The 27,007-nt window shown below is 55.0% G+C and overlaps 11 protein-coding genes across 11 annotated transcripts; 4 read left to right on the top strand and 7 right to left on the bottom strand.

Moving 5' to 3' along the window:
• Positions 1-93: 93 nt before the first annotated feature.
• IE81DRAFT_337899 (hypothetical protein) lies at positions 94-1,272 on the bottom strand (the record flags this gene model as incomplete). Its single annotated transcript, XM_025515518.1, has 3 exons — positions 777-1,272; positions 203-676; positions 94-144 (listed from the first exon to the last, which is right to left on the bottom strand). The coding sequence occupies exons 1-3, from the start codon at positions 921-923 to the stop codon at positions 94-96; spliced, it is 672 nt and encodes a 223-aa protein (XP_025368259.1). The 5' UTR covers positions 924-1,272.
• Positions 1,273-1,656: 384 nt separating this feature from the next.
• Positions 1,657-3,076, top strand: IE81DRAFT_324923 (hypothetical protein). The gene is made up of 3 exons (XM_025514369.1): positions 1,657-2,399; positions 2,476-2,565; positions 2,688-3,076. Exons 1-3 carry the CDS (start codon positions 1,729-1,731, stop codon positions 2,749-2,751), a joined length of 825 nt encoding a protein of 274 aa, XP_025368258.1. The 5' UTR covers positions 1,657-1,728; the 3' UTR covers positions 2,752-3,076.
• IE81DRAFT_324922 (ankyrin) lies at positions 2,697-4,287 on the bottom strand. Its single transcript, XM_025514368.1, has 5 exons — positions 4,033-4,287; positions 3,563-3,965; positions 3,344-3,442; positions 3,232-3,275; positions 2,697-3,128 (listed from the first exon to the last, which is right to left on the bottom strand). Exons 1-5 carry the CDS (start codon positions 4,082-4,084, stop codon positions 2,962-2,964), a joined length of 765 nt encoding a protein of 254 aa, XP_025368257.1. The 5' UTR covers positions 4,085-4,287; the 3' UTR covers positions 2,697-2,961.
• A 309-nt stretch (positions 4,288-4,596) lies between these two features.
• Positions 4,597-6,025, bottom strand: IE81DRAFT_315666 (4A/4B type thioredoxin-like protein). Its single transcript, XM_025512533.1, has 2 exons — positions 5,369-6,025; positions 4,597-5,267 (listed from the first exon to the last, which is right to left on the bottom strand). Exons 1-2 carry the CDS (start codon positions 5,579-5,581, stop codon positions 5,052-5,054), a joined length of 429 nt encoding a protein of 142 aa, XP_025368256.1. The 5' UTR covers positions 5,582-6,025; the 3' UTR covers positions 4,597-5,051.
• A 274-nt stretch (positions 6,026-6,299) lies between these two features.
• Positions 6,300-7,540, top strand: IE81DRAFT_324919 (ubiquitin related modifier 1). The gene is made up of 4 exons (XM_025514367.1): positions 6,300-6,617; positions 6,696-6,974; positions 7,063-7,172; positions 7,238-7,540. Exons 1-4 carry the CDS (start codon positions 6,571-6,573, stop codon positions 7,243-7,245), a joined length of 444 nt encoding a protein of 147 aa, XP_025368255.1. The 5' UTR covers positions 6,300-6,570; the 3' UTR covers positions 7,246-7,540.
• A 296-nt stretch (positions 7,541-7,836) lies between these two features.
• Positions 7,837-10,968, bottom strand: IE81DRAFT_348633 (hypothetical protein; the record flags this gene model as incomplete). Its single annotated transcript, XM_025516282.1, has 5 exons — positions 7,837-9,837; positions 9,938-10,069; positions 10,354-10,619; positions 10,715-10,833; positions 10,931-10,968. 5 exons carry the CDS (start codon positions 10,966-10,968, stop codon positions 7,837-7,839), a joined length of 2,556 nt encoding a protein of 851 aa, XP_025368254.1.
• A 1,837-nt stretch (positions 10,969-12,805) lies between these two features.
• IE81DRAFT_342292 (hypothetical protein) lies at positions 12,806-16,327 on the bottom strand (the record flags this gene model as incomplete). The annotated part of the gene is made up of 3 exons (XM_025515687.1): positions 15,861-16,327; positions 13,107-15,749; positions 12,806-13,062 (listed from the first exon to the last, which is right to left on the bottom strand). The coding sequence occupies exons 1-3, from the start codon at positions 16,183-16,185 to the stop codon at positions 12,806-12,808; spliced, it is 3,225 nt and encodes a 1,074-aa protein (XP_025368253.1). The 5' UTR covers positions 16,186-16,327.
• Positions 16,328-16,849: 522 nt separating this feature from the next.
• Positions 16,850-19,375, top strand: IE81DRAFT_324914 (FAD/NAD(P)-binding domain-containing protein). Its single transcript, XM_025514366.1, has 3 exons — positions 16,850-17,673; positions 17,745-18,457; positions 18,553-19,375. The coding sequence occupies exons 1-3, from the start codon at positions 17,050-17,052 to the stop codon at positions 19,319-19,321; spliced, it is 2,106 nt and encodes a 701-aa protein (XP_025368252.1). The 5' UTR covers positions 16,850-17,049; the 3' UTR covers positions 19,322-19,375.
• Positions 19,372-20,567, bottom strand: IE81DRAFT_187534 (hypothetical protein). Its single transcript, XM_025510755.1, has one exon. The coding sequence runs from the start codon at positions 20,407-20,409 to the stop codon at positions 19,534-19,536; it is 876 nt and encodes a 291-aa protein (XP_025368251.1). The 5' UTR covers positions 20,410-20,567; the 3' UTR covers positions 19,372-19,533.
• A 998-nt stretch (positions 20,568-21,565) lies between these two features.
• IE81DRAFT_187515 (chondroitin AC/alginate lyase) lies at positions 21,566-23,823 on the top strand. Its single transcript, XM_025510754.1, has 3 exons — positions 21,566-21,762; positions 21,852-23,651; positions 23,724-23,823. Exons 1-3 carry the CDS (start codon positions 21,705-21,707, stop codon positions 23,756-23,758), a joined length of 1,893 nt encoding a protein of 630 aa, XP_025368250.1. The 5' UTR covers positions 21,566-21,704; the 3' UTR covers positions 23,759-23,823.
• On the bottom strand, positions 23,756-26,721 carry IE81DRAFT_324911 (ankyrin). Its single transcript, XM_025514365.1, has 2 exons — positions 24,830-26,721; positions 23,756-24,733 (listed from the first exon to the last, which is right to left on the bottom strand). Exons 1-2 carry the CDS (start codon positions 26,438-26,440, stop codon positions 23,888-23,890), a joined length of 2,457 nt encoding a protein of 818 aa, XP_025368249.1. The 5' UTR covers positions 26,441-26,721; the 3' UTR covers positions 23,756-23,887.
• Positions 26,722-27,007: the final 286 nt, after the last annotated feature.

Below are 27,007 nucleotides of genomic sequence, written 5' to 3'. Positions count from 1 at the left end.
CAGTCTCCCTGGCCAGCGCGTGGGGGTGCGAAGTGGAGCGCGGCACTGGCGCTTCTCTGACGTCTGCATCCGTACGCTCCGAGTCGAGTGGGTTTACTTGTTGCGCTTTGACAGTACCGAAGGTGGCGGGCCCCTGCGCAGTGGCTGTCAGAGCACTCGCACCACCCCCACCACCATCCTCCTTTCCTATCTCTCCGCTGACCCTTTTGCTCTCGCCACTCAACCACTTCTGGCTCAAGCGGTGTATGATGCCCGGCAAATCTTCCCTGAACATTTCCCTCAATTGACCTTCGATTTCGCTTTGCAGATATTTCTGGATGACGGCCACGCTATCGAATGTGCTGCTGACATCGACGCTTTCTAGAGGATCGTTCTTGAATACCAGCGTGATTCCCTTTTGTCTGCTGACTACGAGCACCACGATGGCTCGCAATCTCACTGCCGACAATCTGAGCTGCATGGGCACGATGAGGGGAGCAGCTGCAAAGAGGATGCCGCGATCCGATTCGGGAAATATGCCGAGCGAAGTGTCGGGTCGAGAGGAAGGGGCCAAAGGGTTGGCTTGCACCTTTGTGCTGAGCACCAAGTGCGCATCCCCAGCATACGTCAACCTGAAAATGCCTCGAAATCGATCCGTGCTGAGATCGCCAATCTCGAGGATTTCCAGCTCGGGCGGCTTGCGTGATGCGAGCGAGAGAGGGGGTGTAAGCGATTTGAAACAGAGCGCTCAGCCATCGCACATTCCACGCTATGCTGCCCTGCTCTCTAGCACTCACAATGGTTCCCATGCCCAACTCCCTCACGCGAATATCGTCAGCGATCACTTTTGGCTTCTGGCCCCTGTTCAGCGCTCCATCCAGCATCCTCGCCGCATCAGCATGAAACTCGGCCGAGAATGTGGGCCACTTGAAATTGAACGACATGTCTTGGGATGAGTGATTGTGCTGCGCTCCGAGAGCTGTCGTGTTGTGAAAGTCTGCTGGCTACGCGAGCATCGTGCCTTGAGGACAGGCGGCCTGGTGCTCCTGCCTGCCGTGTGTCGTGAGAGGCGTCAGGTGGAGCCAGCGATAAATGCTGGTGTTGAATCGATGGCTGACTTCAGCGGCCAGAAAGTGCAATCCGAACGGCGGACAGGCGTAATGAGGAACGACGAACGAGTCGAATGTTGAAAGGGATGGTGTTTGCGATACGCAGGTGACTTCTCGACTCATCAGTCGTGAGTAGCACTCGTGAATGGTTGCATGTACGGTAAAGCGGCATCTGCTGCCATCGTGAGCTGGAGGTCGATCTACATTCACGATTTACCATTCACGATTCGTGATTTGAAAGAAACACCCATATGCATCACATGCATGCATCCATATGCATCAGCACTTCAGCACTGCGCAAAGCATTAGTCACAAGAGTAGTCAAAGTCACTCATCATTGATTCGAAACCTTAATCTTGAATCAATGAATGTGAGCGCGCGCTGCTCTTGCCGTCGGGCTCCGGCCCGCCCGCAGACTCGCACGACTTTGCCCAGCGCCGGCGAAGCTTTTCAAGAAACACGTGACGCGCCTGGCCAATTCGTCGCGTCACTCAAGAGTCAGAAGAGTTAAGAGTCACGAGTTCTTGCCCTCAAGGCGATCGATGGATGCACCGTGGTAAAGTCGTGAGTGGGACTCAAGATTCTGAACTGTACGGAAGGGTGAGACGAGGAACGTTCTCTTTTTAAGCCAGGCGCTCGAATGACTTACATCCCTTCAAGCATCTCGCGCTTCCCAGTCCCGCCTCTTGCCATTCACACAAACCCCACGATGTCGGACGCGATCAAAGCTCGGCTGAAAGTGCTCGGTCGAGCAGCACCGATCTCCTTCGTCTCCAACACCAACAAACGAATCCTGCCCCGCATTCATCCTCTCGACCCACGAGAGGAGCGTATCCCACGTTCTCTGATCCTCCAATCTTCCCGACTAGCGCGCTCCATCAATCCCCACACACCGCTCCTTCCCGCAGCTCTGCATCGGTACGTCGAATCAGAGAAGGGAACGGGGTTCGAGGATGGGATGGAAGCGCTGTTCAGAAGTAGAAGAAGAGCCTTGAAAGAGACGCTCTTCCCTAAAGCACCAACGCCTAAAGAGGTCGAGCGCGCAAATGCCAAACGCTCAGGAAGAAGCGGCGACATTGCTGAAAAGGGCGAAAGAATAGGTGTCAAGGAGTTTCTTAGCACCATCGCTAGACCTCCGGCAAGGGAGGATTTGAGCGGGAACAGCAAAGTGGTGGATGCGTTGAGGGAAAGACCTGTTGGCGTCAAAAAGGAAGACTTGCAAGCGCTCGAAGAAGGTCAAGATGCTCCGCTCGTAGCTTCCGCCTCTACAAAGCTGCTCAAGGATGCGGGTGTGGCCACGCGCATGAGAAAGTGAGCCTTGATCGTCATGCGCCGGAGGGTCTTCTGACCATCACTGACGCTTGCATGCACTACGTCTTCGCATCAGATACATCCATTGGTGCTTGCAGCGCGCGGACTCCAAATCCGCACTTGCTGAATCCATCATCGAGCCGAAGAAGCCGAAAATGTACAGAGGGTGAGTGGTCGAGGACAGAGCATCAAATCTATGCGCGCTCCATTCTCGTCCAGCACTAGCGCAGTCCCGAGCCTCATCGCAAAGCCTTGAGCTGACCGCGTTTTCTGCTACCCCTTACTCAGGTGGGGTCCTCGGGTGCAAAATGGAAAGAGAGTGAGGGGGGAGAAGCGACCTGGAGAGAAGTGATGCTTGGGCGTGTGTGTGCGGTGTGAGGGCTAGGAGTAGTCTGGTTGAACGGCGGGGCGTACCCTAGAGATCGGCGAGCTTCGCAGAAACTCCTTGCGAGGTCACGCAGCTGGTTCGACAGATCGCTGGAGTTCCGAAGCGACTTGATTACAGCAGACGTGTCTCACCCCGGAGTAATGAAGCCACGCATGTATTTCACTTTCTGTCCCTTCAATCCTCCACTCCTACGCTGCTTCGAAAGTAATCCAACACCCTCTTCTGCTCTTGACCGCCCACCCCTTCCATCTGTTCAGCTGTCAAACCATCCTCGTTGATCCTCGATCTGTCAGCCCCGAGCTCTTCGACCAGAATCACAGCCGTGTTGCCGTGAGCCGATTCTGCCGGAAGGGAGGGAAAAGCGGGTGGGAGGGGGGGAAGGAGTCGACGCGGTGAGGTGCGAGTCGCGAAAGAAGATGCGCAAATGGTTGGCAGGCCACCTACCCAATGCGAGATGCAACGGAGTGTTGCCTAGTCGATCGGCAGGACTGCGTCATGCAAAAGACGTTTGCCAACGTTTAGGCTGTGCTCAACGACGGCTGATCACGACACTCACTTGACCCTGGTCTTTTCGTGAGCTGTTCCGTCCGCTCTGGCTGGAGGCTTGCCAAGCATGCGAATGAAAGCGTCGTGACCATTTGACGCCGCTCGATGTCTATGATGGAAGGGGCGAATTCAGCATCACGAGCAGCAGGGCTAGCGAACTCGTTCACAGACCGCGCATCACATTTCGCTCCCGCTTGCTAGGGCGCAAGCTTCACTGAGCTCGACTCACATGGGGCATTGCTTGGCATTATCCCTGGCATTGACCAGCGCACCTGCCTTGAGCAATGCTCTTCCGATATCCGTCAAGCCTTTGCTGGCCGCATAATGCAAAGGGGTCAAGCCCTTCGGAGTCTTCGCATTCACCTCTGCTCCGTGATACAGCAATTCATCCACCGCATCCGCGTGCGATGCAGAGGTAGCGATGTGCAAAGCTGTCCAGCCCGATCCCTTGTCCACGCTCGACACTTCTGCGCCGTAATTGAGAAGGGAGCGTAAAGAGTCTCGGGTAAAGGAGCGGGAAGAGACGGCCCAATGCAGTGGTGTCCGTCCGTCCACATCGACAGATTGCACTGCTGATTTGGCTTCTTCGGCAGATAGAGATGAGAGGTGTCGTAGTGCGAGATTGGCATTGCCTAGGAACAGTGCGGCAGGTGAAAAGAGGATCGATGAGGCTGGGATCATTCGCTCTTCATCACTCACCATCCATGCACAATCGACCTAGATCCTCGCTCGATGCTGCGGGTCCTGACATGCTGGATGTGTGTGACAGCGAGGAGATCCGATCTACGCAGCAGTTAAGATAGGGAGTTGTCACAGAGAGAGAGAGAGAGAGAGAGAGAGAGAGCGGTACAACGAGTCGATGAATTCTCGACTTTTGGCGAGAGCTTTCGACGAGCCGAAAGGAAGGATGAACTTGTATGTTGAATGTGCCCGAGTGGCGAGAATTGAGCATCAGTCGAGTGTGAGAGTCGGGAGCAAAGATGGTTCAATGGAAAGGAATCACAATGGCGGTGACTTGTGAGTGCGAATACGTCACCTCTCCACACGTCGTGTGCGGACCACGAATCATGAATGGCGCAGCAACTTGTGAGCATGCGAAGGTTGACGCGTCCTCCGCGGACGCCGATGAGCGTGATCCGTGCACATGCGAATCTGAATCACGCTGCTGCTGCTGCTGCTTATTGGATGCAGCTGCCATGGATGCCATCCTACGCAGGTCTCCCATGCAGGCCTCCGCAATCACGAGTGGCGGACGTTGGAGCTCCAGCATTCACAGGATTCGATTGGCTATAGCTCCAGTCTTTCTAGTGGAATCCACTATACAGTGGAGGCCCGCTGACACACAGACCAACGCAAAGATATATGATGAGAACGGGTGACGTGGTAGGAGCTCGTGATACAGCAAGAAACATATTACGTGTTGGGACTGCAGCAGGCTTGTGTTCTGCTGAGCAATTGTCAGCGGGCGTCGATACACCGCGAATCAGCTCTACTAGGCAAGGTCCAAGCGAATGACAAGTGAGCTCTGGAGGCGACGCTGTCGTCTCTACGAGATGCCGCTCCGACTTCTTGGAAGGCTACGAAGCCGCCGTTGAGAGTGGGTCTGACTTGGTCGTCCTTCTCCGTTTCCTGAGCCTGGAATGCTTAAAGACTACATCTCACAAAGTCGAAGCCTACGCCTTGGACGCCAACAAGGATTCCCTCCAGCAATGCATCACTCAGTACTTCAACCGGGTAGAATAGTCTCGAGGGCTGACGACCAGACCTCGCCCCTTGCTAGCACCTCTGTACACCACTTCGCACAGATCCAAGAACTCCTGCTTCTCTTCCAGTGCCCAATTGATCTTGTTGTTGTTTCCAGTTCCCAGATCGATCATGATGTGTTTGTTCCTAAAGAAGAACAGCACGGAACAAGGATCGTACAGCTCGTACATCTGTGATGAAGGGGATGTTGGCGGGTAGATGCGCGAATTAGTTCAGGCAATCAACCGCATACGGGTGCTCCGAAAGAGGATCTATCGCGTTGCGCACTCACTTTGTTAAAATCAGGCACCTGGGTGATATCCACCAGGTAAATCACTGCGAAATTTTTTACCCTCTCGGAGCACTGGTACAAGATCTCATCCATGGCCATGCAAGTAGCATCCGAATCCGTTCCAAATCTGATCACCACTACTCTTTCCTCTTCTTGCACGATGGCTTGATCCACGTGCCAGCCTGATGGCAGGTGTGGAAGAAAGTAGGACATCCTTGTTGATCTTTGAGCGCAGAAGGGCAGTGGCGAGGAGAGGAGGAAGATATGCGATGGCGGGATGCGCTAGTGATCCAGGCCTGGGATGACGCGTCCGCTAGATCGAAGCGCTTGCAAGGTGGACTTGTGATGTTGCAGAGGATGCCTCAAGCCAGCCGATCCGTCGAATGAGCCTTGTCCGGGCCAGCGAGGTCTGCAAGCTTGCCCTGTCGTATGCGAGATGAAGCGTGGGGGTCCTTAGATACGAGAGAGACTGCCTTCCCTGGACTGGGACTCGCTAGTTTATCGGAGACGCAGCTCTTGTGTGGCACTGCAAATGGCAAGAACGAATTTAAATTGTATGCGTTCGTGCGAGGCGAGGGTCTGAAGGATAGGTGGATGAAAGCGATGATGCGCATCACCTTTGGAGCAGTCGTTGCGATGTGATCACGAGGCGCGAACTTTGTGCTCTTGACTTTCAATCAGAATCAAGAATTTTGAATCTTGAATCACCAATCAGTGAATCGTGAATTCAAATTCAAGGATCGTGATCTGCGAGTAGCGTGATGCGGGTCACGTGACGCAACAAGTCCGAACATTTTGTTTGGGGTTCGTGACCGGACCCCGCCTTCCTTCAACTCGAGCCTTGCTTCCCGTCCACAACATGACCTAGAGATCGAGCTTACCAATTTCAAGGTCGCGGACTGCTGGCACTATTTGAGAAGCCCAGCTCAGAAAAGGTCACTTGTTGCAATTCATCCGAACAAGAACAAGGTTGCAAGCCTCAAGCCGCAAGCCTCAAGCAGGCGAAAGTATATTCAAGTTTAGAAAGCTGGTCAGAGTCTCGGTGTCTTGCAGATCTCCAGAAAGGCCATAAGCTCCGAGTGTGCGGCTCGATCGCGACAAATTTGGATGTCTACACTGTGAGAGTCACTGATTGCGGCCCAACATCGGTCTGAGCTCGAGACCCAACCTTTCCGGAGAAGACCACGGTGACGGCATACATCATGGCTTCAAGCAGCGCTTCCACGATCTTGGTCAATCTAGAGTTTGGGTGAGCAGGCACGAGGCGCTGCACGCTTTCTTCAGAAGCGAGTGCGCTGAATGTGAGATCGCCCTTTCATTCCAACAGTGGAGGTTTGGAACAAATCACGCATCCTCCGCAAGCACGAAGTCACAAGCTGCGTCTCCCAACCCACGTGCCCATCGGCTGGTCAGCCAAGTCCAAACCGTCTTCCGATCTGATGGACGCGGTCGACGCTTCGCGGTCGGCCGGTTCGGCAGCGGCACACGATGCCAAGCTAGGCGTACCAGCTTCGGACAAGCCTATCGATATGCGTTATCTTGTTTGGCACGTCAAGACTCATCTGGTAGCCGAGAGGGAAGAGATGCTCTGCGATGGAGAAGGCGTGTGAGTTGTTCAATGGACTCTTCGTACGTTCGCTTCGAGCTCAGTCCGATTCACACTCGCGTCTCGCTCACCACATGGAATACGCAAGTCGAGCTGGAATGCTCGTCCTCATCAACGATACGGATTGGGAGCTGATGGGCGAGCTAGATGCTCCTCTTGAAGACGGCGACCAAGTCACACTGATCAGCACGCTACATGGTGAGTTGAGACCGCGTGCATTGCAGATACATGATGATTGGCTGACACAGACGAGTATCACACAGGTGGTTGAGAGCGGAGCAGTGACCGCAATGAAGCTCGAGAAAATGTTGTACAGTTCGATACCGCTGCTTTGTCGCAGTATCGCTTTTGAGTCAATGCGTCTATTGCCTGATCTTCAAGACCACTGCAATGTGACTTTGCCAGTCAAAGCGTCAAGGCTTCTCAAGGAGCTTCACAGCTCACCCGTGCCTTTGCACAGCCGTCAGCTCAAAGTGCCGATCCATATTGGACGCTTCTTGTCCAAGGAAGAAAGCACGTGTAAGTCTTTGAACAGCAAATGGATGAGGGTCACCTTCATAAACGTGGTCGAGGAATCCAGATGTCCTTCGTGTGCGGTTTGCCAAAGCTGCCCAGTAGTCGTCTGTGTGTGCCTGATACGCCAAACTTGCCTCTTGAACGTGGTCTCGCACTGCACTCGAAGCGCGCGACAGCCATCCCTTCGCTTTCTCCCTGTCGTTGTGCAGCGTCTCTTTTGTGGCTTGGTGGACGTGCGAGATGCATTCGCCCACTGCCTCGCCGCTTAAGCATCGTTTCGTAAGAGACCTAGAGCCAATCACGACGGGGACCTTTGCGTACAGTTGGGTGCATTGCGCCAGTACCATCATTCAGTCCTAGAGCTCGTTGCTCGGATCTCGCCACGCCCAGGCAGAGTTGTAGCCCCAGTGCCAGCATGGCTGGTTGGCTGCAACGCAGCGACATTGCTACTCACTTCATCCGGTGTTTTCACCCCTTCCATACGAGTAGGACGAGCTCCCGCCGATTGGTGAATCATCGTGACTGGAAAGTAATCTGCCGTGACCTGCTTGACGGACGAGCTGCCTTCAGAAAACACTCTTCGCATCTCTTTCGGAGGCTTCTGAGGCTTCATCTCAATCTCCATCGGTCCTTTGCCCTTATCTCGAAGGACGCTCTGAGGCGATGGCGTCGAGACCGAAGAGCTGGAAGAGGGTGAAGGATGCGGCCACGCGTGAGGTGGTGCGAGAGGACTTCGCTCAGGAATCACGAGAGCCCTTTGAGTTTTGCGCATCTCGCGGCCACTTGGTGCGAGCCCGCTTTCCAAGTCCCTGCTTGTAGCGCCCTCTCTAGAAAGGGTATTGGCAGTCCCTTTGAGCATAGCCGTGCCTTCGGCGAGATCTACAGGACGACGAGTCTCACGGATAGCCCACGCGAAGGGCCCTCCCGCGTGCGCATTATAGCCGTTGTAGACTTGCATTTTGTCCCACTCGTGCGAAGCCCAATCAGAAATAGAGCTCCAAGCAGAGCGCGCTTTGTCAGTAAAGCCTCGCGCCTTCAAGTCTTCGCGCTTGAGATGCCAAACTCCTGAGCGACGCATTGGCAGCATGATTGGCCGCCGTAAGGTTGCAGATCGACGATGGAGGGAGGCAGCGTGCCGGGCAGCTTCGACAATTAGTCGCCGTCGCGCATGCTGTACTGAGCGTCTTTCAAAATGCTCAAAAGCACGGCCATCAGCAGGTCTTCCGGACTCAATGACGCCTTCGCTGTGTCCATGGATTTGTTGCCCTTCAGCATCCTTCAGAGTATATGTTACTTTCATGGGTTCATGGAACTTATGTTCCAGCAGGATCTTGTGCTTGCGTCTTTGCCAAGGTCGGGGACGGTTCGCGTTGACCAAAGCGGAAGTTGTGGCTTTGCTCGCGTGTTCCGATTGCGAGAGGTGGACCGTTCGTGGGGCGCTTGCAGGCTCCTGCTTGACTTTGGATAGCCATCCATTGAGAGCTGCCTCGATCTCTTCCGTTGGTGCTCTGCTTCGTCTTGCGAAATGAGCATGGGTGACACGCTCCCTGTGAGGCCTCTCAGAAGTCACAGACCTTCGAAGGATCCAGTGCGGCATCTTTCTCTTTAGATGGCTCGCGACAGCTTTGGCCATTTCTGGCGAGTCATTTGCTTCGTGGCTTTGGAGCGCATTCGGACGAACCAAGCGCTGAGGAGATCTCTCGCTCTCGAGCTGAAGCTGGGGGGCGTTTGTGCGGTGGCTAGAAGATGCAGTGACACGATGATTCGCTGTTGAGGATGTAGAAGGGTTCGTTTCACTTGCCAAGAGATTCGCCTGCTCTGTCTTTCGATTCCCAAACGGGCCAAACCAAGAGCTAGTCCAGCTTCTTGACGGAGCGCCTTGCTTAGGGAAATTGTTCAAATGCCGTCTTTCAGATTGTTCGTGGGCCTGCGGGATGTACTCTATCTCGTCGTGGAAGGTCACTCTCTTCCGAATGTCTTGTTGCGACGTTGTAGGAATGTATCTGATCTCTGGATTCCAGGTGACTCTTCTGGGCTCGCGCTGCGGGGATGGCAACGCAGAGTCTCTACGTGGATGCGGCCTGAGCAACTCGATTTCTTTAGTGTTCGCATGCTCACTGGACACCGACGATGCGGATTCGAAAGACGCGCGAGGGGTGGAGAACTTGTCTTCCTCGCTGAGTGAGACTTGACTGTCGCCAGCTTGAGCCATATGGAGAGGCCTCTTCTTGAGCTTGGGGAGACACGTTGCGAGTGGATTGGCGGTAGAACACTTGTTGCCTCTTCTCTGCAAAATTGAAACAATTTCGGTGCTGGATAGGATATTGTTGCTTCGGGTCCGGACCACCTGAAGTTGTTGGGAGAGCGGGGTTACAGAGGTCCTGAGCGCTTCAGCCGCTGCTGCCTACTCGGTAGCCTGGACGTCGGCACTGATGTGAAGCTCTTACCTGGATCCTTGGGCGCCTACGAGGCGAAAGATTGCTCGTCTGCTCCGTCTGCGCATGCCATATCGCCGAGCGTGATTGACTTCGTGAGGGAAGACTTCTTTGAAACAAGAGCTGGTTGCGAATTGCGAGGAACTGTGCAAGACGAATCACGCGCGAACCAAGAGTGCACAGGTCAGTCTCAATCAAGCTCAAGCAAGCGACCAGCGATATTGTGCACAATGTGAGTGAGCCAGTCATGGATAAAGAACGTGGGTGTAAAACTTGTGCTGAAGCGGCGGACTTGGACCGGTGCCATGACCGCATGGCGCCTGCGCCTTCAGCCACAGCCTCTTCAAGTATCTTTGCGTTGACTTGGCAGCGCTATGCGCAGAAAGCTGCTCGACCCGCAAGCGGAGCCTATAACAGACTCAACGTACTTTGGGTCGAAGCGCCCCGATCTGGGCATCAAGGTAAGCGTTCCTTTGGAGGCGTTGCTTCTTCAGGTAAGACGTCTGAAGCTTCAACGCGTCAGCGTCGATCTTCGCGTTCTTGGCGTTGCTAACGTAAACGGACTTGGTCAGGCCTGGTGTTGCTTTGGAAGTGAGCCAGCCGTACTGCGACTTCGCTTTGAAGCCGAGCGTCGACAGACCTCGCCCAACAGCCCCAAGCAGGGGAGAACGCGTTTGTAGCTGGGAGGCATGCTCTGCATGTGGCGAATGAAATCCATGGTCAGATCGAGTGCACCCACGTCGCATGTGCTATACATGTTTGGTACGCCGAGCACATCACCCGACTCACCAGCGCGAGGGAATGGCACGCCGACGTCAAGATCGCGCCTCTTCACATCATCACCAGAAGCATCAGTGGGCCCCTCGGTAATTCTGTCAGGGACTGGAGACGCCGCCGAAAGCAGTACGCTGAGCAATAGGACGCGTGAGCTGGTGCACTTAGCCTAGAATCGAAAAGTTGGATGCGGAGGCTGGAGGCTTTCCTTGTCGCCACAGAATCACTCACAGGGGTAAAAGGACGGTAAGAGTAGCAGAGAGCCGCATGATGCGAGTGCGACAGTCGTGCTTGCTTGCAGGCAGGCGAGGTGACGCGAAAGCGCTGTGAACTTCGATCGACTGGCAACGGTGTTGAGCAGGTACAGGGTAGAAAGACGCGCGGCGCCTATCGAGTAGTGTTGGACGATGGATGGGTTCAAGACCAGCTTGAGGTGCTTTCCCGACGAGAGGAGGTTGGAGAATGTGAGATGAGGGTCTTCCAGAAGAGACGTTTGCATTTATACGGCTTGTGCAAGCGCAGACCCGCACCCGCACAACGCATCCAGAGCCGGAGTGGCAAGGCGCTGCTGTATATGCGCAGACCCAAACGCGAGCGCGAACTCGGGCCATTGATTGACTCGATGCGGGTCATTCGCTTTGAGCAAAGAGGGCGATGTTCATCAGTGGCAAGCTCTGCCTCGTCTTAACCGCTCGACACGCGCATGTCAGACGCGGCTCCAAAGTGAACTCTTTGAATATGCGGCGATGGGCCTTGTCTTGGGAAAGAGGCACCTTAGAGGTACCGAGCCACGCCCTTGGCGGGTCGAGCGCATGTGGGACCAGATACGTGGGATCGTCGCAGCACACTGATTCAAGTGCTGTGCGTCACAAGGTGCAAGTCTATCCTGAGTCGAGGTCGGAGACACTGAGCTCGAGTCTGAATCACTCATCTAATCGTGCGTTGCTGCTCCCCCAGCGGCAGGCCTGAATGAGAGAGTACGTGGTGGCAACAGCAGTCTAGATGGGACTGGACTTTGGCGCATGGGTAGGTGCAACATTGACCGTACGCTAGAGAGATGCTGCGTCGCTAGTACAGACTGCCCGGGTTTGGAAAGACATCATCTTTCTCCTCGACCCGACGGCATGAAGTCCGAAGAGTGATCAAGCTCCGAAAGAGGGCAGGTAATTTGACAGTGGCGTGCTATCTTTGGGTCCTGTACCCAAGCGAGATGACTAGTGGCAAGCCTCGTGTGTCGGCTTGCTTTGATGAGGTGTGGGACCACCACGTCTCTCGCCGAACGGCTTTCGTGCCGGGGCGATGTGAATCGTGAATGTGCATGGGTGAGCGAGTAGCGGCACGCGTCACTCACGACTTTGCGCCACGCACGCCGGGCATAGAGAAAGAGCCGTACCGGTGATGCACCACACTACTAGCGTTTGGGACCTTTTACTTGCGCTCAGACGGCCAAGCGGGGCCGATCAGGTCAAGGCGAGCGTTGACTCGATCGTCTGGGCGTCTCCAAGAAGTCATGAGTCAGACCGCACGTGTCACAGCTGTAGCGACATTTTGGTAGGATGTGCTTGCCTGTCTGCCGCGACTCCCGGGCACTTTCGAACGAGTCAGCGGGGCAACGAAGTTTGGCAAGACTGGGACGTCCTCGAATTCTTGATCTCAAAGAGTGCTGCAGACCAATGCCCATCATTGACGTTGCTTCGAGTTGGACCCCCTCTCTGTCTCTCCACCAGTACCATGATCCGCGTGTCCAAGCAGGCGTCCCCGTTGTTCGAATGGCAGTGTGGCGCAAGGAGCTAGCGATTGCATGACGTTGAGAAGCATTTCCCACAAAAAGCATCGACACGCGACCGCCCAGGGACACAACATACACCAAGCCGGACGTCGTCGGGGGAATTAGCAAGATGCTTCGACCTGATCCTGGCCCAGCCCACGGCTAGCAAATGCATGACAAGATAAGCGACTGGCAAGAGCCTTCCACTCTAGCATCCGCCAACTCAGATACATGCGAAATGTTGTAGGCATGTTGGAATTCGTGACAGCAGTGACAGCTTGTGAGTGTGCGTGTTTGGATTTGCATTGTTAGGGCGTCGACTGCCTCCCCTAGGAGCCCTAGCGGGCCAATATTGCGAATTGAGGAAGCTGCGAGAGTGAACGCTTCGGAGGTCGGGTCTCTTCTTCTATGCGCGAGATCTTCTGAAGCACGAGGTCCATCACCATAGGTTGAAATGGGTAGGCACGAGGGCTAGAGGTGAAAGTGGAGCTTGGGAGGCGACGATCTGCGCAATGACTGTAGCTGATAGCCAGCTTCTCGAGGGTGTGGGTGGTGTAGGCGGGAGAACGCCCACGGAAGAAGGGGGCAAGGTCTGCTGTAAACGAGCGCTTTAAGTTTCCGCAGAGTTTTGTGCGCTACATTCCGCTTCGACCAGATTGCGCAGCCACTCGTCGTGCTCTGGATCGTTTCGAGCCTCCATCCTATGCCGACGCTGTTCACTCCAAGCATCGAGAACCTCCGGGGGATGCTTGGAGATGGGAAAGTCGTTCATGCCAGCCGAAGAAGGCAGAAGAGCGTCCAAGCCTGGATGGTTGACACGCAGCAAACCGCGCGTGGATATCTGCCAGTACCTCTTCCGTGATCGCGTGTTGCGCGTCTCAATCCGTGTACTTGGAAGGTGCGGCTGAACAATAACCTCTGCATTGTTTGGAGCGCTGTTACCGACGTTCAACAGGAGGATGATTGGTGGTTGCACGAGCGAGGTCAAGAATTCAGCGGTTGCGCTGGGTTCCATCACCGCCGTGTAAGGCGTCTTGTGCGCTTTGACTTGCACTTCGATGAATGAGAATGCCAGAGGATTCAGAGGCTCGGTGATAGCGCCGCAATAAACAGGGATCAATAGGTCCCAATTCGCTTGACCCTTGGCACCTACGATCGCAGTCATATGGACCCACGCGTCCCAAAGCACGTCAGTGTTGATAGTCTGGACGAGCCGGCGTAAGCGGTGAAAACGAGTGAAGTTGACCCAGACATCCCCAGTACTTTCGAGCAGGTTCGCCCATGCCGCCTGGCCGGCGTTCTCAGCGCCCTGTGTTCTTGCTGACTCTTTTATATTCTGCGTGCTGAATAGACTCTCAAGATATGCGCGCAGCTCGACAAAATGGTGAACAGGATCTGTCCGTGCGAGTTGGTTTGGCAGATTTGATGCTCCAGCCGACGGCCGTGGAGTCGCATCCTTGCACACAGTAAGCAGCGCCTGGGCCGTGATCTCTCCGTAAGTTCCCTGATCATAGACGACGCAATTACCAACCAAGGCTCGAAAGTGCTCCCAGCACCGAGCCCAGACTGTCGCTTTAGACGCCGTTGGATCTCTGGGCGTGGCCATGAACACCGCAGCCGCGTGTGACACCAGAGGTTCGCAAGCTATGTACGTGCCCAAAGTGTCTCCGGAGGTGCTCAGAGCATAGAGCATGCGCAAATGCTCGTCGACTTGCTGTCGCTGGAGCGATGCATATGCCTGCTTATTCGCCTCAACCCGATGAGAGTGCGGATCCCCAAATTCTCCGTAGTCATGGCCGTCATCTAGCATGATTCGCTGACTGAGCAGCGCGAAGCAGCGCTCTGAGGTGAGCTCGATTTCGAAGAGTTCGTTCTGCTCTGAGCCCGCCCTGAGCAGCTTTCGAGTGACGAACGATAGATATTCGCCTGACAAGCTGGAGGTTGGGTCTGCCAGCATCGGCGTTGTCTTGTCGTACGACATGACAGACTGCCAGAGAGGTCTGCCCCAACGCGCCAGCAAATGTGGTCTGCTGGCCGTGTAAGGGGAAGCTGTAAAAATTTTTCGCTTATAGTCCTCATGAGCGGTAAGCCAGACGTTCGTGGAGGTGTGCATATAAGGTGGAAAATGTGATAACCTGCCATTGGCAATGCGGAACGAGGATGCCTCCTTGGTAGGTGGGGTGAGGGCCGCAAAGCTAGCGTTTGTTCCAAGCATGATGAGCCAGAAGCGAGGCGGAAGCTCTAGCTCTCCATCATCGGGACAGAACACAGAGCGTAAACGTTCGACCCATGAGAATTTACTGGTTGGCACGAAGTCCTTGCTGAAAGGTGGAGGTTGGTTGAAATGTGGAGGTTGAATATTTGCTATTTCGTCCAGACAGACGTGAAACCAAGCTCGAGTGTTGTGGATTGTGTCCAGTGACTGGTACAAGCTCATGGCGTCTTCTCGCAGAAGTCTCTTGTTGAGCTGATGAACTGACTCGTATCTCTCGTGATCGATGAAAGCTTTGCCAGCGTAGAGACTGGAAAGCGCGCTGGACCATAGATCTTCCGCCAGCCTTTCGGTCTCGTTGTATAGGTGCACGTCGGCGTGAGCTTCATGACGCGTGTCGTCTTCTAGCGTGCGAATTTTGGCCCCACACTCGGTCTTCCAATGCTTAGCAAGAGACTCGGCCGTTGGTTCTCCGGCCATCCTACACACAGCTGTCGCACTTGCCTGGTAGATGGCTCTGAGCAGAGTCATCCAACGAATATTATACACGAGTGCCACCGCGTGAGGAGATGAATGTGATACGACAGGGCGAAGATCTTCTGTAAGCCACTTGTAGAACCTCCAGTCTCCGAGTGGGAACGCGGCTTCATCCTCGCGACGGAGGCATAAGGAGAATGCGAGGTGTACTTCGCTGGGCTGCTGCTCACAAGATACGCGCCCGTTGAGGCGTTCCACCAGCCGAGACTTGCCCGTGCCGCTACTTTGAACGATGGCGAGCGATCGCGAGTGCCACAAAGTATCTCCGTGGACTTCCAATTGGACCTTAGTGCCTTCTTCATCAGCACTTCGCGGAATTTTGCTGACAGCTTCAAGCCTCTCCGGGGTAAAGCGCGCCTCGTAGTCGGCCAATGTCCTGACAAAGAAATCATCTGCAGTGCCTAGATATTCGGTCTCGAAAAATGCCTTGGAAAGTTTGTTGTACTGCTTGAAATATATGTGGGACCTGACTGCGGGGTTGCTTTGATCTTGTTGGTGACACAAGAGTTCCAACATGCGGAGCCGCGTAAAACCTGCCCAGTCAGATATGTGGTCATTTTTCCTCCTTTGCCAACCGGCTGAAGTACTTATGATGTTATTTCGCAGGCGTTGTATGATACCGCGATTACTCATTCCTCTCGGACCTTTGAAGAGATTTCGAATGCGTTCAGGGGGTGGGTCAAAAGCGCATTCCGAGTGGACGGCTGTGACGTAGAAATCGGCGCTGGCAATGAATCGCTCGAATTCCGCGTGCTCGGGGCCACAGTGACTCCAAAGGTGAAGCAAAATGTCGTAATGCCGCTGCGATGTTCGAGACATCAGACCTTCGAGCCATTGCTCGGCCGCAATTTGACGCGGACTGCCCTGTGATACTGGCGCTCTCGCTGCTGTGGATAAGGAGGCGCCTGTATGATCAACATCCATGGGCTCATTTGCTGCAGAACCTTCTGAGCCGCTTGTTTCCTGCATGTTGAAGGAAAGACTTTCTTTTGCACTGATGGTGGCGCCTAATTTGGAACTGGGAATAAGTACGGCGAACCACTAAAGCCTCATATGTCTCGTCGCAGCTTGCGTATCAACACTGGCGTGCAGTCTGTGAACTCACGTTCTGACGCGCAACGTGCGAACAGCCTTGGTGGTCCGCTCTTAAGCCACGTGTGGAAGAGGGAGGAGCTGTCTATCACGAAGCGAACGTCGCAGGACCGGAATGAGTTGGTTAGTCAAACGAGGAGCGTCGTGTAGCGCGATGCAGGTAGCAGTCAATTACAGCTTCACTGCTAGTGCGAACTCTCCCCTGCAGGCTGAATGTGGATGTCGTTGTCAGAGTTGATCAGTGTGGTGTGCGAAAGACACGATGTCACTGGAACGGATGCATTGGTAAGGAAGAGCGAGATGAGTGATGCTCTCTAGCTAGTCAAAGTGTGTCTTGAGCAGTAGTGTCTACATGTGTACAGGTATGTATGTCAAGCCACGGCGGCACGCATCAGCTCACGTGTCCTGACATGTGGGTCACAAGTCACGTGAGTCAAGAGTCGGGAGTTACAGTTATTATGAGTCAAGAGTCAAAAGTCATTCGTGATTGATGAGTATGAGTCAAGAGTTTTGAGTGACGAGGTGATGAGTGAGTTTGTGCCATCGATCTTTTAACACAATTTTTGCCGTCAATGGCTTTTGTTCAGCACGAACTTGCCCTTGACTCCTTCCCATCTCAACTCACTGACTATTGTTTTGTGGAGCCTCACTAGCAAGTCGTGTCAGGTCTCTGATCGCCAGTGCATGGTGCCACAGGCCAGGACGGCTTCCTTGTAAAAGCTCTTGATGCACCATCCGAGGATGTCGTGCGCTCTTCGATCGACTCTGCGCCTCAGCAGCGGCGCGGGCGCCGCATCATCGATAGTACGGTCTCCTCAGTCATGCCTCATTGGCACCTCTCTCTCCCCCAGGCATACCTTTGTCAAACTCAATCGGCGTGATCCCAACCACGTCCAACACGCTCGAAGTCTAGCCAGCGAAGCTCGCTCTCCTGTCGCTCCTACATCAGGTGGTCATCCCTCGCACAAAGTAGTAATCGTAGGCGGAGGCTCAGCTGGTCAGACGATCCTACATCAACTCTGGCGCACTGGTCTCTTCGCTCAGGGCGACCTTGCTCTTCTCGACGGTTCTGCTTGGCACCACTACCAACCTGGATGGACATTGGTTGGTGCAGGTCTCAAGACCAAAGAGGAACTGAGGCGTCCTCTGCCTGAGCTCTTGGACGACACAGGAGCGACAAGGTACGCCAGGAATGTAGTGGAGTTTAAACCTAGTCAGAATAGGGTCGTATTGGAGGATGGCATCGAGGTCGCGTACGAGAACCTGGTCGTATGCCCGGGTGTGGATTGCAAGTGGGAGAAAGTCAGAGGTCTGCGCGAAGCGCTAGAAGAAAAGAGCGGGAGGGTGGTTTCAAACTACAGCTTTGTGGGTTCGCGTCCAGTCCCGCGTCTAAAAGATAGATTCCCTTGCTGACCTTCGTGAGAACCTACACTCAGGAATCTGTTTCCAACGTCTTCCCAGCTATCCAATCCTTGCGAAGCGGTAACGCTATATTCACGCAGCCACTCGGGGTGGTCAAATGTCCTGGTGCTCCTCAGAAGGCAATGTGGCTTGCAGAAGACTACTGGCGCAAGGCTGGTCTCAGATCCGACACGGGCACCTCTGCTATCAAAGTGTCTTTTGCGACCGGCAATCCGGTCATATTTGCTGTCCCAAAGTACGCTGCAGCGCTCAACGAGATTCGAGAGTCACGCAACATCGAGATGCTGGCGCAACACAATCTTCTAGAAGTGCACTCCAGCAACAAGGCTAGCTTTAGCGTGCCATCCAAGGAAGGCGAGCCTCCGAGATCAGTCACGCTCGATTTCGACTTGCTGCACGCCACCCCTCCGCAAGGACCGTTGGATGTAGTTGCCAAGTCGCCCTTGGCAGACCAGGCCGGCTTCGTCGAGGTGGATGCAGCTACTACCAGGCATACGCGCTTCCCAAACATCTGGAGCGCAGGTGATGCAAGCAGCTTGCCCACTTCCAAGACTGCTGCGGCAATCACTGCCCAAGCTCCTGTGCTCGTTGCTAATCTTGTCGGCGCCATGAAGGGGGGCGATGCCGCTTTGGCAACGTACGACGGCTACACGAGCTGCCCTTTGTTGACGGAGTACGGCAAGGTGATGCTTGCGGAGTTCAAGTACGGGGGTCAAATCAAAGAGACGTGAGTCACAAGACTGGTCAGCGCTGCATTAACAGCTGCTTCAAGCCTGCGTCCAGGCTCACTTTCCAATGTGAATTCGATCTGTTACCGCACAGGTTCGGCAATTTGTTTGGCATAGACCAGGCAGAGCCTCGCAGGGCCTTCTACCACCTCAAGAAAGACTTTTTCCCTGCCGTCTACTATGGGTCCATGGTTCGAGGTACTTGGGCTGGCCCTAAAGGCTGGACATTTTCCAGTCCGCACGGGGCAAGTGCCAGAACCACGCGATCATTGTCGACCTTTACCGGGCGACCGAGCGCAGCGCAGCAGTGCGAAGCCACTGTTTCGCGCGGCTTTGCGACGAGCTCAGCCAGGGCAAGAGACATGCCTGCCCGTCGACCTCGGGACCCTCTGGCGAACAACCCTCACGCCAAGAGGCACCCTCTCAAATCGGGCGAAACCTTCATCGTTAGACCGCCTCCAACGCTTTCTTCGCCCGAGTCTGTCATTTCGGACGACAGCACGAACGAAGGACCTTGGTTGCCTTCCGCATCCGGGTCCAACGCTGCGCCTTCACACCTCCCACCAGCTTTACCTCCTCGTACGCGCTCTGCACAGGCAGCGCGATCGGCCGAGTCCAAGTCGCTCACGGCAGATGAAATCAGCCTGATCCGGCAATTGAGAGCGGAAGATCCGATCAAGTGGACGGGCAACCAGCTGGCAAAGAGGTTCGGGTGCTCTCCCACTTTTATCAGGATCATCGCTCCGGCTCCCAAAGAGGTCAGGCAGGTGAGAAAGGAACACGAGGAGGCGCGAAAGGAAAATTGGGGGATGAACAAGAGGTTGTCGGTTGAGGGCAGGAAAGCTAGAAGGGAGCTTTGGTGAGAAAGGGTGTTCGTAGACGCCAATAAATGCTTGCAATGAGTACGTGAATCTCGTGCACCGCACGCGACTGTTCTGAGATCTGGTCTCCCTAATATCAGGCGGTTGCCTCGATGCTATGGACGCGGCGTTCGGCGTTCATTGGTCCTGACCATTGCTCAACATGTTTAAAGTACACGAATGGGGAGGTCTGACTTGCCTAGGGAAGACTCCCCCTACCTGAGACTTTTTGCCGCTGGACTTGCGCTGCGCCGAGCTGATGTGTTGATGTGCGAGACGTGCCGCTGCTCAGCTCCCTCGGGCCGCCGGGGAGCCTCCGACGGCTTGAGCTCCATCGAGCTGCCACCATCATCTTCACCAGAGGCCCTCCTTCTCCGCACATCTTCGATCCACTTCGTCTCGAGGTGAGCTTTGAGCTTCGGTATATGACTGTGCTCGCTCTCATCGTAGAACGATGTCAGCGTCGACTTGAGCAGATTCTCATAATACCGTTCATCATGAGGTAACTTTTTCTGCCCTTTGCGAACCATTTCCTCTATGCGAGTCAAGGGTAGCCAGAAGCCATGAGAGGGATGGAAGGAGAGGTAATGCTTCTTGTTCTTGAGCCTTTCAGAGATGAGATCGGAACTGATGATGTGCAGATGGACGTGCTCCATGCTCGGCACGGCGTGAAACCCTACATGCACAGGCCACGTCGTACCCGCTTCTACTTGGTCCTCTGTTAGCTTCGTGTAGGGCTGTTCCTCTTTGATGAGCTGCACAGTCTCCTCGGATGCTTTTCGAAGAGCGGCGAGCACCCTTGATGCGTGCGGACTGGAAAGCAGAGATTTGAGGTTGGACAAATGGTTCGGCGGAACACAAGCAGGTCCCTTCTTGAGAAGCTCAAAGGCGTCTTTGGGCTCGCTCCCCTCCGAGTCGCTCGATTGAAGCTGGAATGGTACTCGCGGCAATACCAAGAAATGAAATTTGGCCTTGGGATATCCATCGTAGATGGTCAATGTATGCTCATCGCTCCTCAGCAGAGTGCCCTCGGGTAGAGTGTTCAGGTCCTTGGTCCTAGCGTACTGAGCGAGCGCACTGGACCACGCCATCTTGCCCCGCCCAGCTGCGGCAGGCCAAATCACCTTCCCATCCGCAGGCAGGGAGGCCAGGAATCTTTGCAAGGTCCTGATGATGACGGATCAGGTGATGTCTGCCTCGTCGTGGTTCGGCAATTGCGGTGCGTTGGATTTGTTGACCTGAACGAATGCAGCAAAGACACGTTCGGATAGGTGGATCCCGTGGATCCGCTCGGTCTCTTGGGCAGGATGTCGATGTTAAGGAGCGGCTGTTCGCTATTCTACTCGACCGGTCTGCAATCAAAGGTCCAACTGGGCGTGCTCGAGAACGAGTGTACCGATCTACGGCTAGCGATGAGTGAGCGATATGAACACTGAATTGGCGGGTCGGGCCAAGTTGTGGACGGGTTGCAATCTTGAATGAAGATGGGCCAGAGTGAGTGGTGGGTCGTGAAAAGCCAAAATTTGATGAGTAGCACATGCGCTCGCCTGCGTTTCAGCTAGGTTCCGAAGGTCACACGCACAAGTCACGATCGAGTGGAGGGAATGAGCGTTCGGGGCACATCAACGGCACAGTGCGCGTCGCGAGCAAAGATGTTCAATGCGGGTCGACCGTTGCAGCCGCTCATGGAGCAGCTAGCTGAACGAGCGTTGCATGTCATGCGTGCGTGCGTGCGCCTCTGCTTCTCACCAACCTACACCCACAACCACAAACTCTAGCAATCCGATTTCAGTCGGCGAACCGCTCGGGGTCTTCTTGGGCCAGGTCTTCTTCTACGCATACATGCAAGATTGACACCGACGCCAGCAGGCACCGGAGTCTGTGACTTGTGACTGCTGCAGCTGTGAAGCTGAGTCTCAGGCTTGCTCTCGGCAAGCAGCAATGTGAGGTAGGAGGCCAAGGCGCTCACCATGGCCATTCTAGTCGGGCAAGCGCGACCGACCACTCCCCAGAATGGCAGTGGCTGGGCTTGCCGCTGCGAGCCCGCGCCTTGCCGGGCGTGAGCCTGTGATCCAGGAAGCTGCGAGCCGCACGCTGGTAGCATCATCGTATCGTGATTGACGCTGAATGGCCCGGCTGTTCGCCAGGTCGCGGATGCTTGAGATCCGACAATCGGCACGCATAGCAAGCGCAGCAGACACAGCTTGCTATTCCGCTCATTGAGCGCATGCTCCACCAACTCTTCGCATCTTTCTGTCACCGCATCGTCTCTTCAGAACACTACCCCACCTCTACCCAGTGCCCTGCTGCACGCAGGCAGCGTCCTTCTCAGCTTGCTTGGCATCTTCGATAGCCGTCGCAGACAGGATTCATCAGTGCGAACATCATGCAGCTACACGTAGCTATCACTTGGCTTCTGCTGCTTTGCATCTACGTGGTGAAGGGTGCGTTTCGATATCGCTATCATGCTCACAAGGCCTTCCATTTTGCTGACTCGACTGTTTGCTCTCTTGGCGGATGCTGACCCGCACAGGAGATGGCAACGATTGGGTATCTCCTCTCTATGTCATCACCCGTGGTGAATCGTATTCTGCCTCGACTGGAAGCGCGGCCGAAAAGCGCATCATAGGCGCAGCAGTATGGAGCGCAGCCAAGGGGCCATGGAGCGTGGTAGATCAGAACATCCGCGCTCCCAGCAAAGATGCCAAAGATTATCTCAGCTGGGCTCCGTACTGGTTCCCCGACTGCAATTGGTGCAACAGCGGAACTGGTACGCAAAGCGATGGTGATGACGATGGTAGCGACGATACCAGCGATGGCGATATGTCGCTTGGACCAATCGCTCCAGGCACCGCAACAATTCCACTGCCGGGTCTTGGTGGTGTTCCCAACGCTCCTAAGGATACCGTGACTGTGCCGACCTCGGGCAAGATGCCAGCGCCCACGCGTGCTGCATCACCTCCCATCGCCCTACTTCCGGGAGATGGAAAGGGCTCGCCTACCATGACAGTCGCGCTTCAGCAACCAGCTGTTCTCAATGCAGGTCAATCTTTTCAGAGACTGTCGGAAGCAGGAACGATTGACTCTCTCCTCGACTCGAACAGCACGAGCATTGACGATGCACGCTCACCAGAGGAATTCGAAAAGTCCTCGTTCCTTGCCGCATCTACTGCCTTCACGGCGTCCTCTTTAAACGGCACTCCGGCAGGACCAACTCCTCTGGTCCAGATCGCAGCGCGAGATCATTCAGACGCTAACCGAGCAGTGGCCAGGGGAAAGATTGGAGAAATCACGCCCTCGCGAGCGGCGGCGGACGGCTGCCATACAGCCAGTCAACACCTCAACGCAAGAGCTTCGAAGTGCACACCATCTACCACGCGCGTGGCACCCACTGCTACATGGACTACATGCCCTTACAAGCAACGCGACGGAAAGGTGAATCCGGATGTGAAGCAGCTCAATAATACCAAGGACATTGTATCGATGGCTCAAAGCGTGTTGTGGAACGGAGTAGCGTACGGTCTCTCTAACGACTCCACGGATGCTCAGCGAGCTTCGACACTCATCAAGCGCTGGTTCTTGGATGCCAGAACCGGTGTCAATCCCAGAGTCGTCTATGGGCAGGTCATCCGCGGACCTGATGATCAGCAAGGTGGCTATACGGGGATTCTTGATTGGAGAATGATCATCAAGGTTGTCAATGCGGTGATCATCCTGCGCGCCAAAGGCTCGGAGGGCTGGGACAGCGTGACAGCATCGAGCATGTCTGGTTGGGCGAACGACTACTTGTCGTGGTTGCTCACTTCTGCTGACGGCAAAAGAGCCTCAAAGGTGGCGAACAATCATGTTTCCTTCTACTACAACCAGGTCATTGCACTGTACATTCTTTTGGGAGACCTCAAATCAGCTCAAAATGCCGCCAACACCTTTTTCACTGGCGCATTCATGAAGCAGATTTCAGATGACGGCGAGCAGCCATACGAAGCCGTTCGGACAAGACCTTTTCACTATCGATGCTTTAATTTGGAGGCACTCATCACAAACGCAAAGCTGGCGGATAACATGGGACTGAACATGTGGAGCGCGAGGACTGAAAGCGGAGCTACCATCCAGACAGCTGTGGATTACACCATGACCCTAGACGCGGGCATGACGGGCGAAGACGTGACGGAACTAGCTCCTCACGTGGCTGCTGTTGCTGCTGCATACGGAGACCCGACCGGCAAGTACGCCAAGTGGCTCGAAGATGAGAATAACAGCGGTGATCCGGACATGAATCAAAGCTGGAGGTTCTACAACGATCCAGATGCCTTCTATTCCAGCCCTTATAAAGGTGAGCATAGCATTAGCAGGGTCTCGTGATATCAAGATACCCGCACTAAGCAGACGCCCACGACTCGCTCAGGACACACAACAAGTTCTCAAAAGTTCAATTTGTGATGCGCTGGTACTGCTACATGATGTCGGTGCTTAATATACCCACCCCAAGCACAAGCTGGGCTGCTTAGCGTTCAATGCGATTCAAATGCTCCTTTTCTCGTCTGACCCGATGTAATGGCACGCACCGCCTCAAGCGCCGCCATGACCGAGTGAGGAAGGCGCAGCGGTGTCGCCCGATCTATCTCCGCCTCTTTTCCGCGCCATTCTACGTCCCTCGTACTGAGCTCGGCCAAAGGCTTCGAGAGCCTCTTTGCACTGCTCGTTGTACGCATAGTCGCCAGCTGTGAAGCCGGAAGTGTTCTTGGAGGCAAAGACGCAACCTCGTTCGATGAGCAGCTGCACGACGATCAGGTGGCCCCAGCTGGAGGCGTGGTGCAACGGGGAATTCCCGTGCGCGTCGACTAGATCAGGATCTGCGCCCAGATCCAAGAGCAACCTGGCGCAGTGCTCGTAGCCCTTTATACAAGCCACTTGAAGCGCTGTACAGCCAATATCGTCTTGCCAGTCGAGCAGCTCTCGTAGCCCAAGCGGCATTCGGTGTGAGTCTTCGAATTCTCCGTCGTCGTCTTCCGCATCCAAATCCTCCATATATCCTAGCGAAGGACTGCTATATTGCGCAGGACCACTTTGATGACCCGAGCCGGCAGACTTTGCCACAACATGCTGCTTGCGCAGATGTTGGTGCGGAACGTTTGGCGAAGTGCTTGGCGTTGCAAAAGATCGTTGCGCGCTGTCCGAATCGTCGTCGGGTGTTGAGGCAAAGTCCTTAATGACGTGATGCTCTCCGGTTCCAAGGCTTCTCGTGCCTTCGCTACCACTTCGCAGAGCACGAGATCTGCTTTGCGGGAAGACATAAGCGCTCTGAGCATGGTGCGAGCTGGCAGCTTCGGCGACTGCTGCGATGCAGCAGGCGTTGATGATGTCTGGACGATTGTGCGCGGCTGCTAGGTGCAACACTGACCTGTCTCGTGGGTCCTGCCAAACGCGAAACGGAAAAGGTCCAGGTAAGGCGCTAGACTCGGACGCAGTCCAATAGGCAGACCATCAAGCACTCTAAAGCCTTTCACCCACCTTAGTGAAGCCTCCTCGCTCGTGGCCGCAATCCAAAAGCCACTCCACCATGCTCTTGCCTGCTCCGTATCTGACAGCTAGAGCTAGGCTGCTCACGCTTCCATCCAGTTCGGGTCGCGCACATCTCATTGTCATGTCTTTAGTGTACTCGTTTGTACGGCGGCCGCTTGATGGCAAAGGCTGCCGACTGAGAGCCTGACTAGGTGCGTGCTCGCCTTGGGATTTGCGAGACATTTCCAGATTCCGAATGTTGAAGCATGCAGTGCCTCGTGCAATCATTGCTGTGTCGCTGTTGACATCGTGTGCGAGCACGCTGAGAGGCTCAGGTGTCCTTTGCGGGCTTTCCTCGCCGGAATGCTGCGCAGTGCCAAAGCTTGGCTTTTGTTTGGAGCCTCTCCCGCTGGAAGGCGCTTCCGCTAGCGCCTTGCGCTGCGCAACCAAAGCCCTTTCCTTCGCAGGAACGCGATACGTGCAGCGAGAAGATTCTACTGCCCATCTGATTGGCACTGGAAACCTCTGCTTCACGGCCGACTCTGTGTGATATCCTGCGCCGTTCTTTGCTCCCCCAGCAGATGCCCGATACATTCTCTGCTCGACGGTTCGTGGATGTAGCGTCGCGGTACTGCCTCTCGGCTGCGAGTGGTACAGACCAGCTTGCACTCCGGTCGAGCCCGCGGTACCAGCACCGCCTTCTTGATGCGTAGACGACCTGCTTGCTGACATGGTCATATTCAGCTGTGAGCGCAGTATCTCTCGGCTAGGCCTCCTCGTCGATGCTCGCGATTCGCCATCGCCATCCTCCTCTTCCTCATTGTCTTCCGGATGCTGACCGGATGAGGTGTCTTGATCGAACTGAGCGGGAGTATCGGCTGCCTGCTGCTGAGGCATGAGCTTCGATATGGTGACAGCGCGTAGGGCCAGAGCTTTCGCTCGAGGGAGGTCATCCTCTATCACTGCTCGTCTGAATCGCTGCGCCAGGGTTGTCTTCGTTCCAGGAGTCTCAAGCACGTCTGAGAACATGCTTCTGGGATTTTTGTGATCTGTTCGATCACCTATCTGGTCCCAAGGCGCTCGTGGAAGGTGTACAGCGTCTTGCTCTGCCTGTGTACGAACGGCAAGCAGATCGGAGCCCCGTCGAGGTCTGGAAAGGCTCGAGTCGCGTGCCAAACCTGCGAGACCCCGTTCTTGATCACTTTGTTCTGCAGCACGAGCTTTGACGCCGTACAGCTGCTCGGGTGAGCTGCTAGACCGTTTGAACGCCAGCCCAGAGCGAGAGAGCCGGGGATCAACGGTCTCGGTGCGACCATCTCGCTTGGCGTCGTGCGTCGCATTGCCTCGCGCGGGCGCTTGCGCTGACGTTTGGTGGAGATCGATTTGGGCGTCACCAGAGGTAGGCTTGGCGGCCAATTCGTTGTGGCCATCAAAGTGATGACCAGCATTGACAGCGTCAGCAATTGAGCGGCCCCGGGCGAGATCGCCTCCCGCTTTGCTTGAGTCATCAGTAGGCGACAAGGTGGTCGAGGTGCCCGTCTGTTCCGGACCATCGAAACCTCGGGCGCCTGACATTGACTGGCCCAGTCCCACCATAGGCGGGTCAAAAGTCGCTGACATGGTGTTTAGATTGATGTTCCCTGGCCAACTCTTTGTGAAGACAGCGCATACAGTCTACAGTGGGGACGACACTTTCAATTGGACAGCCTGCGCGCGCGCGCGTTGTCCGTTGATGTTTGCGTCCCAGCACAAAACATGAGTGCTGCGAATCTCCAAGCAGCTAATGCGATGTGACCGTTGAGAGCGAGCTTGAGGCACGAGTACCACCATCAGATTGAGCACGAGCAAGCGGGTGAAGAAATGAGGATTGGGATTTCGTAGGGGTGGTGGACACTTCCAGCACTGCCATGGTGTGCCGTCGATGTGCGGCTAGCGGGTGCGGGGGTGAGCATGATTCACGATTGGTCCCAGGCCGAGCGCGCGTAACATTCCAGTCTCGATCACGTGTGAGTCTTGGGGAGCCCTATAGCCTTCTTCTATACCTGCACAAGGCTTGACTCTTGACTTTTGACTTCGATACGTGATATTCTTGACTTGACCGGTGACTATATACGTGCCTCGTTACGAGACGTGGATCATGAATCTTCCAACTCTTGATTCTTAAGGTTTGAGCTTGAAGCAGCCCCT

The sequence above is a fragment of the Ceraceosorus guamensis genome, assembly GCF_003144195.1.
Source record: "Ceraceosorus guamensis strain MCA 4658 unplaced genomic scaffold IE81scaffold_49, whole genome shotgun sequence".
In the NCBI taxonomy this organism is placed as follows: domain Eukaryota; kingdom Fungi; phylum Basidiomycota; class Exobasidiomycetes; order Ceraceosorales; family Ceraceosoraceae; genus Ceraceosorus; species Ceraceosorus guamensis.
The sequence above is the reverse complement of the archived record's forward strand: the minus strand, read 5'-3'. Positions and strand labels throughout refer to the sequence as shown.

Coding starts and splice junctions, on each gene's coding strand:
- IE81DRAFT_187515 (XM_025510754.1), top strand. CDS start 21,705: ATGCAGCTACACGTAGCTATCACTTGGCTTCTGCTGCTTTGCATCTAC. Junction 21,763..21,851: donor TTGCATCTACGTGGTGAAGG/GTGCGTTTCGAT, acceptor TGACCCGCACAG/GAGATGGCAACGATTGGGTA. Junction 23,652..23,723: donor CTATTCCAGCCCTTATAAAG/GTGAGCATAGCA, acceptor CGACTCGCTCAG/GACACACAACAAGTTCTCAA.
- IE81DRAFT_324923 (XM_025514369.1), top strand. CDS start 1,729: ATGACTTACATCCCTTCAAGCATCTCGCGCTTCCCAGTCCCGCCTCTT. Junction 2,400..2,475: donor GTGGCCACGCGCATGAGAAA/GTGAGCCTTGAT, acceptor TCTTCGCATCAG/ATACATCCATTGGTGCTTGC. Junction 2,566..2,687: donor AAGCCGAAAATGTACAGAGG/GTGAGTGGTCGA, acceptor CCCCTTACTCAG/GTGGGGTCCTCGGGTGCAAA.
- IE81DRAFT_324919 (XM_025514367.1), top strand. CDS start 6,571: ATGGCTTCAAGCAGCGCTTCCACGATCTTGGTCAATCTAGAGTTTGG. Junction 6,618..6,695: donor TTGGTCAATCTAGAGTTTGG/GTGAGCAGGCAC, acceptor TCATTCCAACAG/TGGAGGTTTGGAACAAATCA. Junction 6,975..7,062: donor CTCTGCGATGGAGAAGGCGT/GTGAGTTGTTCA, acceptor GGAATACGCAAG/TCGAGCTGGAATGCTCGTCC.
- IE81DRAFT_324922 (XM_025514368.1), bottom strand. CDS start 4,084: ATGTCAGGACCCGCAGCATCGAGCGAGGATCTAGGTCGATTGTGCATG. Junction 3,966..4,032: donor AGGTCGATTGTGCATGGATG/GTGAGTGATGAA, acceptor CACTGTTCCTAG/GCAATGCCAATCTCGCACTA. Junction 3,443..3,562: donor AATGCCAAGCAATGCCCCAT/GTGAGTCGAGCT, acceptor CTTCCATCATAG/ACATCGAGCGGCGTCAAATG.
- IE81DRAFT_324911 (XM_025514365.1), bottom strand. CDS start 26,440: ATGTCAGCGACTTTTGACCCGCCTATGGTGGGACTGGGCCAGTCAATG. Junction 24,734..24,829: donor AGCGAGGAGGCTTCACTAAG/GTGGGTGAAAGG, acceptor CGCGTTTGGCAG/GACCCACGAGACAGGTCAGT.
- IE81DRAFT_315666 (XM_025512533.1), bottom strand. CDS start 5,581: ATGTCCTACTTTCTTCCACACCTGCCATCAGGCTGGCACGTGGATCAA. Junction 5,268..5,368: donor AGGTGCCTGATTTTAACAAA/GTGAGTGCGCAA, acceptor CCTTCATCACAG/ATGTACGAGCTGTACGATCC.
- IE81DRAFT_324914 (XM_025514366.1), top strand. CDS start 17,050: ATGTCGTGCGCTCTTCGATCGACTCTGCGCCTCAGCAGCGGCGCGGGC. Junction 17,674..17,744: donor TGGTTTCAAACTACAGCTTT/GTGGGTTCGCGT, acceptor ACCTACACTCAG/GAATCTGTTTCCAACGTCTT. Junction 18,458..18,552: donor GGGGGTCAAATCAAAGAGAC/GTGAGTCACAAG, acceptor GTTACCGCACAG/GTTCGGCAATTTGTTTGGCA.
- IE81DRAFT_187534 (XM_025510755.1), bottom strand. CDS start 20,409: ATGGCGTGGTCCAGTGCGCTCGCTCAGTACGCTAGGACCAAGGACCTG.